The 19741-nt window shown below is 42.1% G+C and overlaps 1 protein-coding gene across 1 annotated transcript in view; it reads left to right on the forward strand.

The window, feature by feature from the left end:
- pex5la (peroxisomal biogenesis factor 5-like a) overlaps positions 1 to 19741 on the forward strand; it is a 178381-nt gene that overhangs the window by 122658 nt on the left and 35982 nt on the right. Inside the window, exons 4-5 of the mRNA XM_072254557.1 lie at positions 10850 to 11059; positions 16084 to 16207. Coding sequence (XP_072110658.1) covers positions 10850 to 11059; positions 16084 to 16207 — 334 coding nt within the window. The remainder of the gene's footprint in view (positions 1 to 10849; positions 11060 to 16083; positions 16208 to 19741) is intronic.

Here is a 19741-nt window from a genome sequence, read left to right on the forward strand (position 1 = left end):
CCCTTCGTCAGGACTAATCCTTAGTCCTAGTCCTGACGAAGGGTCTCGGCCTGAAACGTCGACTGCACCTCTTCCTAGGGATGCTGCCTGGCCTGCTGCGTTCACCAGCAACTTTTATGTGTGTTGCTTGAATTTCCAGCATCTGCAGAATTCCTGTTGTTTGCGTTTTTAAAAGAACATGGTGACAGGATTGGTAATAAGTCAAGTGGCCTCTTCAACGAGTTCTGCCATTCAACTAGATCATGGCTGATCTGTTCTTGGCTTCAACATAACATTCTTACCTTTTCTCTGTAATCATTCAAAGCTCTTTTGATCTTAACTCTATAGAATCACACTCTTTGAGAGAAAGAACACCTCCTTATTCTTAAATGAGTGATTTCTTAGGACAAGGCTACATACCCAACAGAAGATTTTCTCCAACCACAGAAAACAGCCCCTCTGTATTTACTCTCTCTAAATGTCATGAAGTTGCATGTTTCAATATCAGTTCAAATGCTACAAAATGTAAGATGTTTAATCTTCATTGGATAACTTCTTAATTTCTGGAGTTGATCTGGTTAACTTTATCTACGTTACCTCCAAGAGAAGCATACACTGCCTTAAGCAAGGAGACCACAGCGAATCAATGTACTGTACTCAATGGTGCAGGACACAGGTAACTGGGTGACCGTCAGAAGGAAGAAATGGTTATAGGCAGCCAGTGCAGCATAACTCTTCGGCCATTCCCTTTAAAACAGGTATATCGCTTTGGATACTGTCGGGATGAAGGCCACAGCACTCAGGTCTCTGGCACTGAGTATGAAGCTGTGGCTCAAAAGAGAGGTGGGGGTTGGGGGTTGCAGAAGAGGCCAGCCGTAGTGATAAGGGATTGATTGGTTAGGGGAATAGAAGGATAGTCATAGTCATAGCCATACTTTATTGATCCCGGGGGAAATTGGTTTTCGTTACAGTTGCACCATAAATAATTAAATAGTAATAAAACCATAAATAATTAAATAGTAATATGTAAATTACGCCAGGAATTAAGTCCAGGACCAGCCTATTGGCTCAGGGTGTCTGACCCTCCAAGGGAGGCGTTGTAAAGTTTGATGGCCACAGACAGGAATGACTTCCTATGACGCTCTGTGTTGCATCTCAGTGGAATGAGTCTCTGGCTGAATGTACTCCCGTGCCCAACCAGTACATTATATAGTGGATGGGAGACATTGTCCAAGATGGCATGCAACTTGGACAGCATCTTCTTTTCAGACACCACCGTCAGAGAGTCCAGTTCCATCCCCGCAATATCACTGGCCTTACGAATGTGTTTGTTGATTCTGTTGGTGTCTGCTACCCTCAGCCTGGTGCCCCAGCACACAACAGCAAACATGATCACACTGGCCACCACAGACTCGCAGAACATTCTCAGCATCATCTGACAGATATTAAAGGACCTCAGTCTCCTCAGGCAATAGAGACAGCTCTGACCCTTCTTGTAGACAGCCTCAGTATTCTTTGACCAGTCCAGTTTGTTGTCAATTCTTATCCCAGAAGCTTCTGTGGTCAAGAACAGGACTCCCGATTTCTTACTATCTCTTCTTCCAGTTAGTCCTGACGAAGGGTCTCGGCCCGAAACGTCAACTGTACCTCTTCCTATAGATGCTGCCTGGCCTGCTGTGTTCACCAGCATTTTTTGTGGGTGTTTCCCGAATGGTTTGTTGCCTCTTGGGTGCCAGGGTCAGGGACATTTCAGATCACGTCTACAACATTCTTAAGTGGGTGGTTGAGGAGCCAGAGGTTGTGGTCCATGCTGGTACCAATGACATGAGTAGGAGGAATGATGAGATCTTGCAAAGTGAGATCAGGGAGACAGGATCTCTGGATTGCTACTCATGACATGTGCTACTGAGGGCAGAAATAGGAAGGTCATGCAGTTTAACACGTGACTAAGGAGTTGGTGCAGGGGGGACGGCTTCAGGTTTTTGGATTATCAGCCTCCCTTCGAGGGAAGGTGGGACCTATACAGAAGGGGAGCGAGTATCCTAGCAGGAAGGTTTGCTAGTGTTGTATGAGTTTTTTTTTGGGGGGGGTGTTAAACTAGAGTTGCAGGGGAATGGGAAATAGTGCCTGACAGGTTGTGGAGAAGATATTGTTAAGGATGAAAGGTTGAGCATGGTGAGACTGGAGTTCAAGCTGTGTATATTTCAATGCAAGGGGTATTGTTGAAAGGGTGGATAGTTTAGGGCATTGATCAGCATGTGGAATTATGACATTATAGCCATTAGTGAGACTTGGTTACAGGAGGGGTAGGGCAGGACTGGCAGCCCAGTGTTCCGGGGTTCTATTGTTTTAGGCATGATAGAGCAGGCGGATTAAAAAGGGGAGGGGTGGCGTTACTCGTTAGTGAAAGTGTCAGGGCAGTGCTTAGTCAGGACAGACTGGAGAGGCTATATGAGTAGGGAGATAATAAGAAAGATATGACCACATTAATGGGTTATTGGACCACCCGACAGGGATTTAGCAGAGCAAATTTGTAGAGAGATCGCAGACTGTTGTAAGAAATGTAAGACTGTGATAGGTGATTTTAACTTTCCACATATTGACAAGAGCTCCCATACTGGAAAAGGGCTGGATGGGAAAGAGTTTGTCAAATGTGTTCAGGAAAGTTTCCTTAATCAGTGTACAGAACTTTTAACTAGAGAGTGTGATACTAGATCTCTTATTAGGGAATGAGACAGGGCAGTTGATAGAAGTTTGTGCAGGGGAGCACTTTGCATCTAGTCATTGTAAATGCCATTAGTTTCAAGGTAATTATGGAAAAGGCTATGTGTGGTCTTTTCGGTTGAGATTCTAAATTAGAGAAAGGCCTTTTTCGATGGTATCAGAAAGCATCTGGGAAGTGTGGATTGGGACAGGTTGTTTTCTGGCAAAGATGTACTTGGTTAGTGGGAGGCTGTCAAAAGTGAAATTTTGAGAGTATAACGCAAGGATAACAGGTTTAGGGAACCTTGGTTTTTGAGAGATATTGATGCACTGGTTAAGAAAAAGAAGGTGCAAAACAGGTCTAGGCCAGTATGAACAAATGAGATAATTGAGTATGAGAAATGCAAGAGAACACTTTAGAAGGAAATCAGGAGGGCTAAAGAAGGCATGAGGTTGCTCTAGCAGACAAGGTAAAGAGAGCAAAAGACAAAAATAGTCTTCTGAGAGATCAGAGTAGTAATCTATTCATGGGGGGGAGATCGTAAATGAATTTTTTCCATCTGTATTTACTTGGGAGATTGACTCGAGAGATCCCCTGGGCCTGACAAGGAGTTCCCTCGGACCCTGTGGGAGGCTAGTGCAAAAATTGCAGGGGCCCCAGGAGAGATATTTAAAACATCCTTAGCAACAGGTGAGGTTGCCAAAGTATTGGAGGATAGCTAATGCTCTGTTGTTTGAAAAAGGCTGTAAGAATAAACCAGGAAATTATGAGCATGTGAGCTTGACATCAGTAGCAGGAAAGTTATTGGAAGGTTTTTGAAGGATATGTAAGTATATGTATAGACAGAGGCTGATTAGGAATAGTCAACATGGCTTTGAGAGTGGTAAGTCATCTCTATCCCGTCTTATAGAGTTTTTTTTCAAGGAAGTTACAAGGAAAGATGAAGGCAAGACAGTGAAAATTTGATAGGACATTGGCTTCCCAGAAGAGGCCAGAGAGTGGTTATAGATGGTCGCCTCTCTGACTGGAGGCCTGTGACTAGTGTTGTGCCACAGAGATCAGTGCTGGGTCCATTCTTTGTCATCCCTATGAACAGTTTGTGGATGGTAATGTGGTAAATTGGATCAGCAAATTTGCAGATGACACCAAGATCTGGGGTATAGTGGACAGTGAGGAAGTTGCAGCATGATCTGGACCAGATGGTGAAATGTGCTGAAAAGTGGCGGATGGAATTTAATGCAGACAAATGAGAGGTGTTGTTCTTTAGGAGGACCGGCCTGGGTAGGTCTTACACAGTGAGAAGTTGGGCATTGAGGAGTGTGTTAGAACAGAGGGAACTGGGAATACAGATCCATACATTCCTTGAAACTGATGTCATGGGTAGATAGGGTCATAAATAAAGTTTTTAACAAATAGGCCTTCATAAAGCAATGTGTTGAGTACAGGAGTTGGGATGTTATGTTGAAATTGTATAAGATGTTGTTGAGGCCTAATTTGGAGCATTGTGGCCAGTTTTGGTCACCTACCTACAGGAAAGATGGCAAGAAGAATGAAAGAATGCAGAGGAAAATTTACAAGGATATTGCTGGATCTTGAGGACTTGAGTTATAGGGAAAAATTGAGTAAGATAGACTTCATTTCCTACAACATAGAAGATTGAGGGGAAATTTGGTAGAGGTATACAAAATTATTTGGGGCATAGATAGGGTAAAGACAAGCAGGTTTTTTTCTGCTGAGGTTGGGTGAGACTAGATCTAGAGGTCATGGGTTAAAGGTGAAATGTTTCAGGGAGAATTCCTTCATTAAGAGGGTGGTGAGAGTGTGCAGCAAGCTTGGTTAGTGGGAGGCCAGATGCAAGTGGTGGATGCAGGTTCGATTTCAACATCTAAGAGAAATTTAGATAGGTACTTGGATGGAAGGGGCATGGAGAGCTCTCGTCCAGGTGCAGGTCGATGGCACTAGGCAGATTAATGGTTCGGCACAGACTAGATGGACCGAAGGGCCTGTTTTTGTGCTATAGTGTTCTATCACTGTTTTAAATCCTGAACAGTTGAAGCAAAATATCCCTTCTTTATATTTAATTCCTCTTATAACAAAGCCTATATTCCAATGTGTTTTGTAATTACTATCTAAATACTGACAATGCTTTTTTTTGTCTGTGGGGTGCCCTTTTGATATGATGTGTATTCCAGCAACAATATAGTCTGTAAAGCACCATCCAGGTGTGAATTAAGACATCCATAGCTGTTATCTAAAAATGTGTGTTGTTCAGTATTGCCCATGTTCCGCTTTGTCTACCGGTAAGCTAAAAAGAATGATTTCTGCTCCTGTTCAAGCTGCGTCTCACCTTCAAATTTGGCTTTGATTAGGACAGCTTTGATTGAATCTGTTGATACAAAGGAGATCCCATGGTGAAGTTCTGTGGCAACCAACAGTTTAGTAAGTGCTAGTAAAATGAGAAAGAAAATGTAATAACTAGAGGGGCTCCTCAAGGAGAGTATCTCACTGAAACTTCAGTAGAAGATGCAGGAGCTGCAGCCTGGGAAGAATTTCAATCTTTGGATACTCTGAGGTAAAGCAAACTGCTTGTAATTTATGAAGCCATTGCATTTAGGTTAATGAGAGTACAGTATCTTAATCTATCAAAGTTTACTTTCATATTAAGAGAGTGCGAGCTCCTAATTGAAAACCAATTGTTAAAAGCCTTGCAATTAACTTTACCACACAACCTCTCAGATTTATTAACAGGTAAACAATAAATAATTCAACACACACAACACGCTGGAGGAACTCAGCAGGTCGGGCAGCATCCGTGGAAACGAACAGTCAACATTTCGGGCCGAGACCCTTCGTCAGGACTGAAGAGGGAAGGGGCGGGGGCCCTATAAAGAAGGTGTTGGGTGTGTGGGAAGGAGAGGGCTGGTAGGTGCCAGGTGAAAAACCAGTAAGGGGAACGATAAAGCGGTGGGGGAGGGGAAGCAGGGAGGGGATAGGCAGGAAAGGTGAAGAAGGAATAGGAGAAAGCACAGTGGGTAGTAGAAGGAGGTGAAACCATGAGGGAGGTGATAGGTAGCTGGGGGAGAGGGCAGAGTGAAACTGGGATGGGAGAGGGAATTACCGGAAGTTGGAGAACTCAATGTTCATGCCAAGGGGCTGGAGATGACCCAGACGGTATATGGGGTGTTGCTCCTCCAACCTGAGTTTAGCCTCATCATGGCAGTAGAGGAGGCTATGTATGGACATATCCAAATGGGAATGTGAAGCAGAGTTGAAGTGGGTGGCAACCGGGAGATCCTGTCTGTTGTGGCGGATGGAGCGGAGGTGCTCAACGAAGCGGTTCCCCAATCTGTGTCGGGTCTCACTGATGTAGAGGAGGCCGCACCGGGAGCATCGGATGAAATAGATGACCCCAACAGACTCACAAGTGGTGTTGCCTTACCTGGGAGGACTGTTTGGGGCCCTGAATAGTGGTGAGAGAGGAGATGTAGGGACAGGTGTAGCACTTACGCTTGCAGGAATAAGTGCCGGGTGGGAGATCCGTGGGGAGGGATGTGTGGACCAGTGAGTTGCGGAGGAAACGATCCCTGCGGAAAGCGGAGGGGAGTAGAGAGGGAAAGATGTGCTTCGTGGGGGGATCCTGTTGAAGGTGGCGGAAGTTGCAGAGGATAATGTGCTGGATCCGGAGGCTGGTGGGATGTTAGGTGAGGACAAGGGGAGCTCTGTCCCTGTTGTGGTGACGGGAGGATTGGGTGAGGGCCGAAGTTCAGAAAATGGAGGAGATGCGGGTGAGGGCATCATTGATGACGGCAGAAGGGAAACCACGATCCTTAAAGAAAGAGGATATTTGAGATGTCCTGAAATGGAAAGCACCATCCTGGGAGAAGATGCGGCGGAGATGGAGGAACTGGGAATAGGGAATAGTATTTTTGCATGTGGCAGGGTGGGAAGAGGTATAGTCATAGTCATACTTTATTAATCCCGGGGGAAATTGGTTTTTGTTACAGTTGCACCATAAATAATAAATAGTAATAAAACCATAAATAGTTAAATAGTAATATGTAAATTATGAAATAAATCCAGGACCAGCCTATTGGCTCAGGGTGTCTGACCCTCCAAGGGAGGAGTTGTAAAGTTTGATGGCCACAGGCAGGAATGACTTCCTATGACGCTCAGTGTTGCATCTCGGTGGAATGAGTCTATGGCTGAATGTACTCCTGTGCCCACCCAGTACGTTATGTAGTGGATGGGAGACATTGTCCAAGATGGCATGCAACTCGGACAGCATCCTCTTTTCAGACACCACCGTGAGAGAGTCTAGTTCCATCCCCACAACATCACTGGCCTTACGAATGAGTTTGTTGATTCTGTTGGTGTCTGCTACCCTCAGCCTGCTGCCCCAGCACACAACAGCAAAGCTGATAGCACTGGCCACCACAGACTCGTAGAACATCCTCAGCCTCGTCCGGCAGATGTTAAAGGACTTCAGTCTCCTCAGGAAATAGAGACGGCTCTGACCCTTCTTGTAGACAGCCTCAGTGTTCTTTGACCAGTTCAGTTTATTGTCAATTCATATCCACAGGTATTTGTAATCCTCCACCATGACCACACTGACCCCCTGGATGGAAACAGGGGTCACCGGTACCTTAGCCCTCCTCAGGTCTACCATCAGCTCCTTAGTCTTTTTCACATTAAGCTGCAGATAATTCTGCGCACACCATATGACAAAGTTTCCTACCGTAGCCTTGTACTCAGCCTCACCTCCCTTGCTGATGCATCCAACTATGGCAGAGTCATCCGAAAACTTCTGAAGATGACAAGAGTCTGTGCAGTAGTTGGAGTCCGAGGTGTAAATGGTGAAGAGAAAGGGAGACAAGACAGTCCCCTGTGGAGCCCCAGGTAGTTATGAGAGTCAGGGGGCTTGTAGGAGGTGTCAGTGGACAGTCTGTCTCCAGAGATGGAGACTGAGAGATCGAGAAAGGGGAGAGAAGTGTCCAAGATGGACCAAGTGAATTTGAGGGCTGGGTGAAAGTTAGAAGCAAAGTCGATGAAATTGACGAGCTCAGCATGGGTGCAGGAAGCAGCACCAATGTAGCCTTCAATGTAGCAAAGGAAAAGTTGAGGAGCAGTACCAGTATAGGTTTGGAGCATAGACTGTTCCACATAATTCTCTATCTCCTGAGGAGATTGAGGTCCTTTAACATCTGCCGGATGATGCTGAGGATGTTGTGGCCAGTGCTATCATGTTTGCTGTTGTGTGCTGGGGCAGCAGGCTGAGGGTAGCAGACACCGACAGAATCAACAAACTCATTCATAAGGCCAGTGATGTTGTGGGGATGGAATTGGACTCTCTCATGGTGGTGTCTGAAAAGGGGATGCTGTCTAAGTTGCATGCCATCTTGGTCAATGTCTCCCATCCACTACATAATGTACTGGGTGGGCACAGGAGTACATTCAGCCATAGACTCATTCCACCGAGATGTAACACAGAGCGTCATAGGAAGTTATTCCTGCCTGTGGCCATCAAACTTTACAACTCCTCCCTTGGAGGGTCAGACACCCTGAGCCAATAGGCTGGTCCTGGACTTATTTCATAATTTACTGGCATAATTTACATATTACTATTTCACTATTTATGGTTCTATTACTATTTATTATTTATGGCAACTGTAACGAAAACCAATTTCCCCCGGGATCAATAAAGTATGACTATGACTATAACCAATGAAGAGGGAGGCATAGCTGTGGCCCATGCGAGTGCCCATAGCTACTCCCTTGGTCTGAAGAAAGTGGGAAGAGCCAAAAGAGAAGTTATTAAGTGTGAGTACCAGTTCCACCAACCGGAGGAGGGTGGTGGTGGTGGGGAACTGGTGAGGTCTATTGTCCAGAAAGTAGTGGAGGGCTTTGAGGCCTTCTTGATGGGGAATGGAAGTGTATAATGTTTGGACATCCATAGTGAAAATAAAGCGGTCAGGACCGGGGAACTGGAAGTTATTGAAGAGGTGGAGAGCATGGGATGTATCCCGGATGAACGTGGGGAGGGACTGAACTACAGGTGACAAAATGGAGTCCAGGTAGGCAGATACAAGTCCGGTGGGGCAGGAGCAGGCAGAAATTATGGGTCTACCGGGACAGTCAGGCTTGTGGATCTTGGGGAGGAGGTAAAACCGAGCTGCTGTTTGGCCTCAGTGAGGCAGAGGTCCGTCTGCCAGACTACTACGGCACCATCTTTGTCTGCGGGTTTGATGGTGAGGTTGGGATTAGTGCGAGAGAGTGGAGGGCAGTGCGTTCAGAGGGAGTGAGGTTGGAACAGGAGTGAGGAGTGGTGAAGTTGAGTCTCAATAAATAATTCTGTTCATTAAATTATTTAAATTATTTAATTCCTCAGGGTAATCTGATAAATAGACGTGAAACTCTATAGTTGGGCAAGTGAACAGCAAGTAGCAAAAAGATGTATTTAAATATGCTTTATCTGGTATATATTAAAAGGGTTTATCTGAAGCTACTTGGAGAACAATAATTGCATATTTATAAAGCATTGATGTTATTGTAACTATTTTGACAGTGTAGTCATAAACAGAAGAGATTATGCAGATATGAGGAATTCTGCAGATGCTGGAAATTCAAGCAACACACATCAAAGTTGCTGGTGAAAGTCCTGACGAAGGGTCTCGGCCCGAAACGTCGACTGTACCTCTTCCTAGAGATGCTGCCTGGCCTGCTGTGTTCCCCAGCAACTTTGGTGAGATTATGCAGATTCTGGAAATCCAGAATAACACGCACAAAATGTTGGAGGAACTCAGGAGGTGCTGCCTGACCAAAGTTCCTTTTGCATTTTGTTTATTGTCAGTGTTTTACCCATGTTTCTTTCGTTTTTGTATGATGAAATTGAGTACGTGATAAGTGTTCACGCTGTTGTCACCAAAAACAAATTTTTTCTCACCCTTTCACCGTGTCAGAAGTTATCAGTCAAGATTTGTCCTGGAGATAATGAAGTTCTTAAACAATGAATACATTTTCAATTAATTCATTTAATAAACTAGTGAAACTTATTTGAGATGTTTTTAGTGGTAACTAACCGCCACTCATAAAATCATGTCAGTGTTGAATGTAGCTGTGAATTAGTTTGTGGATCCAGAGGTAACTTATTAAACAATGTGATTGACAAGTGCATTGAGAGGGTAATTTTAGCCACCCATTTTACATATATTTGATTTTACTTCAATAGAATATTAAATCAGACAGCTGTAAAGCAGTGGTCAATTCAACTCTGCAGCTTTTCAATTGGCAGGTTAGTTTAAAATTACCCATGTTTAACTGTGTTAACTAATCAAATGACAACATTTTGCTCACCTGACGTAAATATTTTGCCTTACAACAGCTGACAATACTGAAGGACAAAACAATGAATGAAGAAATAATTCATGAGTGGAATTATATAACAGTTTCTCAAAGAACATGTAGAACAATTGCAGATGTGAAAACAGTATCTTTGTAGCAAAGACAACTATATATGATACAAACAGTAAACACAATGTATTTTGCTGGTGCACTCCAGCAACAAATCAGCTGAACGATTAAACCTATAAAATTATTTTAGCTATGTCTTTTGTTTTCCTAAGAGGAGCAGTTCTTTCATCAGAAAATCTACAGTTGCAGGACACAGGCTGACAAATTAAGGCAGCAGTGTGTTGATGGCTGTTCTTTGTCCATTAACTCTTCTGAGCATGATCTCCCCACTGGGAGAATGGTGTGAAAGTTTCATTATTATAGTGTGTTGTTGAATCTACGGTAATTACTTGTAAAATTATTAGAAACAGATTTTTATGGTCTGTAATATATATCCTAATTATATAAAGATATAATTTTTATTTTTCTGCTTAATATTGTTGGATTGGAGTCTTGACTATTTCATATAAGAAGCCTGATTCAAATGCATGTAATATTCCAGCCATTTTGAAAAATGGACGTAAACCTGTGTGGAAAATGTTCCTGAAATTACAATATATCTGACAAGCAAAGTCAGAAATTAATCATGAGAAGTAATTTTAAAGATAAAAAGGCTGAAATGCCATTATCAAAATATTTCCACATGAAAACTAATGTAAATCTATTTTACTAGTTGGGCTACTGTTCATTCACTTTTAATAATACCATTTAATATTGCAGTTCTGTCACCAGCTTTGGATCTCCTGGACCTTATGGAGCCAGCTATGACAAGCAGTAATAAGACAAAGAAATCTGATGTTGCCTCAAGAAGTGAAGCAGCTAAAACTGCCTCCTTTAGAAAAGAGCCAGATGACACCGATCTAATCAAAGTAGAAATTGAGCAAAGTACTCAGAGTGTCAAATCCCCACATAGACCATCCCTGGATGCTGGTATGGACCAAATCAATCCTGAATTATTTCATTATATTCTGTGGTCATTAACATTATTTTAAGCTTCCCTGCCATGCTGCTTGATCATTTAAAATTTAGATGACCTACATACAGTTCGCGTAAACTAAGCAACCATTTAAGAGAACAAAACTCTGGGTTGTATATGGTGACATATATGTACTTTGATTAAAAAATTTACTTTGAACTTTGAACCTAAATCTATAAAAGCTTTGAAATTTAACTCCAAGAAGGGTCCATAAATTGTCTATGATAGATACTGACATTTTCTGATTAATACTTGGAATTTTCTGAACATGACAATTTTTAATTTTGTATCTAGATCTCATTTTCACTTTTGTAATAAGATTTTCAAATGTAACTGTTGAACTACTTGGTAAATAAGATGAATAAGTTTTCTTGCAAAAAATTTACATGTATACATTTTCTGCTTTAATTTTATTAATATCCTTTCTTATTTCATAGGTCATAAATTGGGTGCTTTAATAGGAACACATATATTTGTATATTTCTTGGGCAATATTGGAGCTTTATATTAGAAGTTTTTTTGTTACTAAACAAACAAATTTAGTTTTACTAGACAGAGAAAATGCTGGAATAAATAATTGAACTTAAAGTACAACTAAAGGAAATTACTGCAGATACTTGAAATCAGAATCAGATACCAAGAAATTGTTCACCCTCTTTAGCACAATAAATATGTACTCTGCGTAGTGCCAAGATTTACTCCCATATTGTGAGGGGTTTCAGAATTGGTCAAAGATGTATGAAAATTTCATGCTATAGTTAGGACCTTGAAGTAGTACTTGGAACTGCCACACCATTAATGTGTTAACTTCAGAGAAGTTATCATGCTTAAAGAATTCTTACAGCCACAGTATAAAACCAGAAAATCATTAAAGCATCCATCATTAGGGACCCCCACCAGCTAGGACCTGCCCTTTTCTCATTACTACCATCAGATGGTGTGGGAGCCTGAAGACACATGCATATTCTCTCACTCTCTTGTGCGATCTCTCTCTCTCTCTCTCTCTCTCTCTCTCTCTCTCTCTCTCTCTCTCTCTCTCTCTCTCCTGCGTGCTCCATCTCTCTCCCACGCGCCCTCTCTCTCCCACTTGCGCGTGCTCTCTCTCCCTCGCGCTCCCCGTCTCCCTCCTTCCCCCCTCTCTGTCCCTCTCGCGCCCTCCCTATATGTGTGTGTATACCTTCTTATAATTTATAGTATATTGTATGTATTGCTGCCACAAAACAGCAAATTTCATGATATATGATTCTGATTCAAAAAAGATGTGGAGGAGAGAATAATTGGGGGAGGTGAGGTACTCTGCAATCTGTATGCACCTGCTGCAGTGAACTGACTGTCCTGATTCTGAAATTGCAGTAGGCTGTGTGCTGGTGATCTGTCCAGTGATCACTCTGTGCTTGTCATATATGATTACTTTAAAAGCAGGGAGCTCCATTGAGATATTAAATAATCTTGCAATCAGTGAACAGCAAAGCGTGTGGGACACTAATGTGATGATACTTCATAATCAACTTCATCTCGATTCCTAATTCTGCTAGACGGGATGTAGGTTTTTAGGTTCCCTCCCCTCCTCCAACCCTAACTCCAGTTTATACCGGTTTGAGGAAATGTGCAGCAGAACCTGTGGTATCATTAATTTCATGATTGGCACCAAGCAAAGATTGGCCATGCTTAGATGGGTTGTGCCAAGATAGCTGTCCCACCAGCTGCCACTCAACCTGGAAGTTTCATCAGAGAGGTCCAGCATGTCTTTCATTGAAATATGCGCAAGTGTGACGAATTTTTAGGCTAGAAAATCCAGGACTAATTCAGCACTGATTGAAATTAACATTTTGGATTAACATTTATCAGAAGCACCAGACCTGATGCAAACAGGCCTGAAATGTTAAATTTACTAATTAAGCATTATAAGTTTTATACAGCACAGAAACAAGTCCTTTGGCCTAAAACATCAATGCCGATCTTTTTGTCCATCTGCACTAATCCTACTTGCCTGCATTAGGTTCGTACCCTTCTATGGCTTGTCTATTTAAGTGTTTGTCTGAATGCCTCTTAAATGTAGTAATTGTATATGATTCAACCACCTCTTCTGCCTTTGTGTTCTAGATACCTACCTCCTTTTGTGTGCTATGAAAAATCCCCTCAATTTCCTTCCTTGCACCTCAAATCTATACCCTCTTGTTTTGATAGCCCTGCCATAGGAAAATTATTTTGACTATCTGCCTGATCTTGTGGCCCTCCATTGACCATGGGTGATGCATCCCGGCTGTCTATAGGATACACAAGCCAGGGTAGCACGATATGGAGAGCGAGCTGTTGCCCATGTAACAGGCTCTCCTTCTCCATGCAGTTGATGTATCCAGAGGAACAGCAGAGGCCGACACAGTTTGTTACCAGCGATGTGTAGGACTGCCTTAGGGACACCAACTCCAGATTTTTCCTCTGGGCTTACTCCCAAAGCCTTCCCCGTGAGTGGGTATAGCCACAAGGCAGTGGCGGTTTGAGATGAGAGTTTTCCTTCTAGATAGCTGCCAACCATGCCTGACAAAGCCTCTCTGCTCAAAGCAAGTGGTTTTAAGGTGCCAGTAAGCTGCCTCCTTCACTTTAGGGAAAATAGCTACGTTTGTGCTGCAGTAGCCCATACACTTCAAGGTTTGATGTATTGTGCATTCAGATCTGCTCTTTGGCCAACCACTGTTGTAATGTGTGGCTAACTGAGTTACTGTCACCTTCCTGTCAGCTTGAACCAGTCTGGCCATTCTCCTCTGACCCTTCTCATTACCAAGGCTTTTTCACCCACAGCAACTAACTGACGGGCGTCTGTGAACTCACTTTCATGAACTTCAATCCTGAATGCTACTTGCTTACTTTTATTGTTCGTACAATTTATTTTTTCTCTGTCTCTGCATATTGGGTGTTTGACGGTCTTCTTTTGTTTTAATATGTTCTTTTTTTTTGTTTTGTGGCTGCCTGTAAGGGGACAAATCTCAAGGTTGTATAAAGTATACATACTTTGATAATAAATGTACTTTGAACTTTGAGAACTGCCACTCGCTGGATGTCTTTTGTTTTTGTACTGTTCCCTGTAAACTCTAGATATTATTGTGTGTGGTAAAACCCAGGAGATCAGCAGATTCTGAGATGCTCAAACCACCCCATCTGACACCAACAATCATTCCATGGTCAAAGTCACTTAGATCACATTTCTTCCCCATTCTAATATTTGGTCTGAACAACAACTGTACTTCTTGACCATGTCTGCATGCTTTTATTCACTGATTTGCTGCCACATAATTGGGTGTTACATACTTGCATTAATGAGCAGATGTACCTAATAAAGTGGCCATTGTGTGTAAGTCCATCCTATCCAATCTTCCAGTGCATTGACATCTTTCCTTGGTCTGATGACTAGAACTATCCTCTGTGCTTCAGGTGCAGTCTAACCAGTGCTTTGTAAAGTTGCAACACAATGTTCCAACTCTTGCATTTCATGCCCTGACCAATGAAGGCAAACATGCTGTAGGTCTTTTCACCACCTTATCTACCCACGTTGCCACTTTCATGGGAACTATGGAGTTGGTGCCCTAGTGGGTCTCTGTTCATCAACATTCCTCAGTGGCCTAAAATACTATAAATGTCTCAATTTCCCAGATACATCAAACCTGACATGACTTGTCAGAATTAAATTCCATTTGCCAATACCCCACCCAACGTTCCACCCCGTCTCTACCCTCTATTCATTATTTTTATATCAGTACCAAATAAAGGTCATATATCTGAAATGCAAGCTCTGATAATAGAACATAGAAAACCTACAGCACAATGTTGTGCCGACCATGTAACTGCTCTAGAAACTGCCTAGGATTTCCCTACCACATAGCTCTCTATTTTTCTAAGCTCCATGTACCTAAGAGTCTCTTAAAAGACCCTTTTGTATTTGCCTCTATCACCTTTGCTGGCAGTGCATTCCATGCACCCACCACTTCAGTGTGAAAAACTTACCTCTGACATCCCCCTTGTACCTACTTCCAAGCATCTTAAAACTATGCCCATTCGTGTTAGCCATTCAGCCCTGGGGAAAGCCTCTGGTTATCCACACGATCAATGCCTCTCATCATCTTACACACCTCTATCATGTCACCTGTCATCCTCTGTTGCTCCAAGGAGAGAAGGCCAAGTTAACCTATTCTCATTAGGCATGCTCTCCAATCCAAGCAACATCCTTGTAAATATCCTCTGCACTCTTTCTATAGCATCCACATCCTTCCTGTAATGAGGTGACCAGAATGAGCATTTATAACATTTTCTGTTTTATTGCTGAGACTGACTTAACTAATTAGATATGCCATGAGCAAAAAAAAAATGGTGCTAAAATCCCCAGAGCCTATCCATAGGCTTTAGGTCTACCATGACTGTACTGAAGATCTATTTAATCCCATTTATCTGCATGCAATCCATATCCTTCATTCCCTACCTGTTCATGTGTCTGTCTAAATGCCTGTTAAACACCGCTCTCCCCTCTTAGTGTTCCAGGCACCTCCCATTCTCTGAGTGGATCTCCTCTAAACATTCACCCTCTTGCTTAAACCTGTGCTTGTTGATATTTGACATTTCCACCAACTTGCGCCAAACTTTTCACTTCCTTTCTAATTAGGAAGTAAAAGATCTTAATTGAACACAAATGAAGATTTAACTATTACATAAAAAGTTAAAAATAGTCCAGATGCAGGGTCTCAACTCAAAACATCAACCACGCCTTTGCCTTCACAGATGTACTTCGAACCTCTGAGTTCTTCCTGCAATTTGGTTTTGCTTCAGTTGACAGAATCTCCAGTTGCTTATTTCTATTGTTTTTATTATTTTTGCTAAAAATAGCTCACTCCACTTACACATTGAAGATTTATACTTTGTCAACCAAGAGAAGAAGTTTTTTTAAATTCTCTTGCCTGGCAATAACAATGTTTTTTTCAACTTTGTTTAGTTAGTATCCCACCACGTATAGAGAAGTGGGAAGAAGTGAATTTGCAGAGTGCAAAGACTCCTGAGGAACAATGGGTCACAGAAAGGAGATGTTCCAACAGGATTGCTTCACAAGAGTTCCTCTGGTAAATGTTCTTCTTATTAGTCTCTCTTTGCTGCAACCTAACCCTGTGACTGGAAGGTACCATATGCCTCTGAGATAAATAATCTGAGTTTTTCTCTTGTTCTTAGATCCACGAGAAAGCTCAGGTTCCCAAATCAGACTGAATCCATTCTGATATGAAACCTGCAATTTATTCTTTGTCACTTGTATAATAGAGAACTTAAAGTTAAATAATTTTAAATTCAAACAGCGCAAGGTTTGAATGCATATCGTATTCACCTGCACATTCAGAGGGGAAAATGATGTTACAAAATGTCTTTGGGGGTGAAGTCTTTTACAAAAGTAGAACATCTGAACAAGATCCTTAAACAAGTACTTTAACCAAACTTGCATAGTATATGTGAATAATTTAAGTTTGCAACACAACAAACCTGAAATTTTGTTTTTCGCTATTATCTTAAGTAATTTTTTCTCCATCAACTGAATGTTAATCACAAAAGAAACCACTCTCATTTCATCAAAATAGAGTGTCATTCCAACTGAGATGATTGTCTTTGGCAACATGAGGCATTAGCATCTCAACTCAATGTTGTATACTCCTTCCCATGTGTCATAGTTTTGACAGCAGTTGAACCAATTGAACTTAATTTAACTCAACTTAATTAGTTGAACTTAATTTGTGATGAAGTGGAATCAATATGTGAAATAGCTTTGCTCTTGTCTGTTGCAAAAAGGAGGATCTCCTGGTAGCTATCCATTTAGTTTGATTTCCTATTACCATTCTAATGTGTCCTTCACTGTCATGCTGAGACAAACTCAGGTTGGAGGAGCAACACCTCATATTCCATGTGGGTAGCTTCCAACCTGATGGCAGCGACATTAATTTCTCCAACTTGCAGTAATTTCTCCCTCCTTCTCTCTTTTTCCATTCCCTATTCTTGTTCTCCTCCTCCTTCCCTTTCTTCCACGGTCTACCATGCTCTCCTATCAGATTTCTTCTACTTCATCTCATTACCTCTTCCACCTGACCCCTCCCAGCTTCTTCATCCCTCTCCCCTGCCCTCCCACCTTCCCCCACACCTGGTTTCACCTAGCACATGCCAGTTTGTCCTCCTGTTCCTCCTACCACCTTCTGAATCTGGCTTCTGCCCCCTTCCTTTCTCGTCCTTATGAAGCGTCTCAGTCCGAAACGTTGACTGTTTATCCCGCTCCATAGATACTGTCTGACTTGCAGAGTTCTTGCTGCCTTTGGTGTCCAAGGTTTCCAGTATTTGCAGAATCTGTTTATGAAATAGCCCTTATCCTGTGATTGGTTTATCTTCGTACCAAAACCCGGCTGTACATGAGAACAGAAAGAGTCACTGTTTTATCAGATGAATAATGTCCATTACCTCCTCTGTACCTTTATTCTGCACCACTTGATAAGATTACCCACAAAAATCCATTAATGATGGTCTTAAAAGCTAGTTGATCATACAGCCACATCCTTATTAAACAAAAGTTCCAAGTTTTATTGGAACTTATTTTCTAACTGTGCCAGCGTTAATCTTAAGATTTTATTCATTTGATTTGAACTTCATAATAAGTTGTATTTTACTCTTTTAGCTTTCTAACTGCCACACATTCCATGGCAGAGGTCCACCTGATACTGATTCCTGTTGACTAAACCAGCTTGATTCTGGTTTGAAACTGAGCCACTTACTAGTAGAAAGATACTAACTAATATTGGAATTTTCTCAGTGCACCTAATATTATCTGTTCTCTTGTTGATTCTCAAACACCTTGCATAGATATTGGTCCTCAATTTTATATGCTAAATATACAGCTTACTGTTGTATGTTTTACTGTACTTTGAAACTTCTGAAGCAGACACTCCCACTCTGTCCCCCTCCTCCACCTAACTACACCTCATATTCGTCCATATGATGGGTGAATTTCTTCCTCTTGTTTAAAAAAAAAGGCAACTATTTGTATATGCAATGGATTCCAGTTAATTAGGCCATCTGTTAATCTGGGGAGCCAATTATTTGGGACAAATCTTAAAGAACAAAAACAAATTGAAAAACTTGCTTTTATTCATTCCCTTTGTTTACTTGGGACACTATGTTGCTTAATTGGGGCAGGATTGTGAGTTGCTGACCAGTTTACAACTAGTCTCGGTCGCATGTACTTGCGTGACCATTGGATGTTACACTGTGTTTAGAATGAATAGTTTGCTAAATAGCATCAGTTGTGTGTGTTTGTGTTCAAACAGTAGTGATTTTTGTCTCTGATAATTGGTGAGAAATAAGCAGTAAGTCTATTCAGAACTGTTCTGCTGGCTTCGGTTTCAAGCTTTCAGACTTGGAAATGCCAGAAACGGCTGGGAGTGAGAATGAAATGATTTCACTACTTCCACAAGTTAGAAGAATCTGAAGGTATCAACAATAACTTGAATGTTACAATGAAAATAAAAATTTGGAAGATCCAATCATTGATAGCATTGTATGAAGCCTGTCCTTCAAATGCACTTGGTGTCCGTGCTGATTTTGTTCATTTACAGTGAATCAAGAAAAAATGGCAACATACACTGGATGAATTTCTCCGTTGACTATTAGCAGCAAATACACAGTTTTATAATGCATTAGTACTATTGGATCAAATGGTTCCATTTACTATCAGAGAATGTATACAGTATACAACCTGAAAGACTTGTCTTTGCAGACACCCACGAGAAACAGAACCCCAAAAGAATGAACAAAAGAAAAACGTTAGAACCCCAAAGCCCCCTCACCCTCATGCAAGCAGCGGCAAGCATCGGTCTTCCTCCTCCCTCCTACCCATTTCAGCAAAATGCATCAGGACCCACCACCCACCAAGCATCAGCAAAGCACCCAGAGACCACGATCTGCAGTCAACAAAATCTATTGTTTACCCAACAGTTTGACATTCCATGGGCTCTCTCTCTCTCTCTCTCTCTCTCTCTCACACTAACAACACATGGAGAGATATCACTCATGTTCACAGTGAAAGGGGAGACTGACAGTCTGCCATGTCACTTTTCCGTATATCCGCCACAACGAAATGCTGATGTTCCATCTCCCGCAACACCTCAGTTTGTAGCACCGGCCTGGAATCAGTCATCCACAGGGCTGCATAGTGTTCTAATTTGTTCTGTATTTTATTTAAATACATAATTTGTTACATTGTTTGCCTTTTTTTATATACCTTTTTAGCTATTTCCGTGAAATTTCAGCTCAGTAGGGCAGTTGTGTTACTATGTCAAAAATGTACTGGTCCCGAAGTGTCCTAATTGACAATAAGACCATAAGCTGTGGAAGCAGGAGTAGGTCATTCGGCCCTTTGAGTCTGCTCCACCATTCAATTATGGGCTGATCCAATTCTTCCAGTCATCCCCACTCCCCTTCCTTCGCCCCATACCCTTTGATGCCCTGGCTAATCAAGGACCTATCTATCTCTGCCTTAAATACACCCAATGACTTCGCCTGCACAGCTGCTCATGGCAACAAATTCCACAGATTTACCACCCTCTGTGCCGGCTGGTGGCGTAGTGGCA

Source organism: Mobula birostris, chromosome 4 (genome assembly GCF_030028105.1).
Source record: "Mobula birostris isolate sMobBir1 chromosome 4, sMobBir1.hap1, whole genome shotgun sequence".
NCBI classification, from domain to species: domain Eukaryota; kingdom Metazoa; phylum Chordata; class Chondrichthyes; order Myliobatiformes; family Myliobatidae; genus Mobula; species Mobula birostris.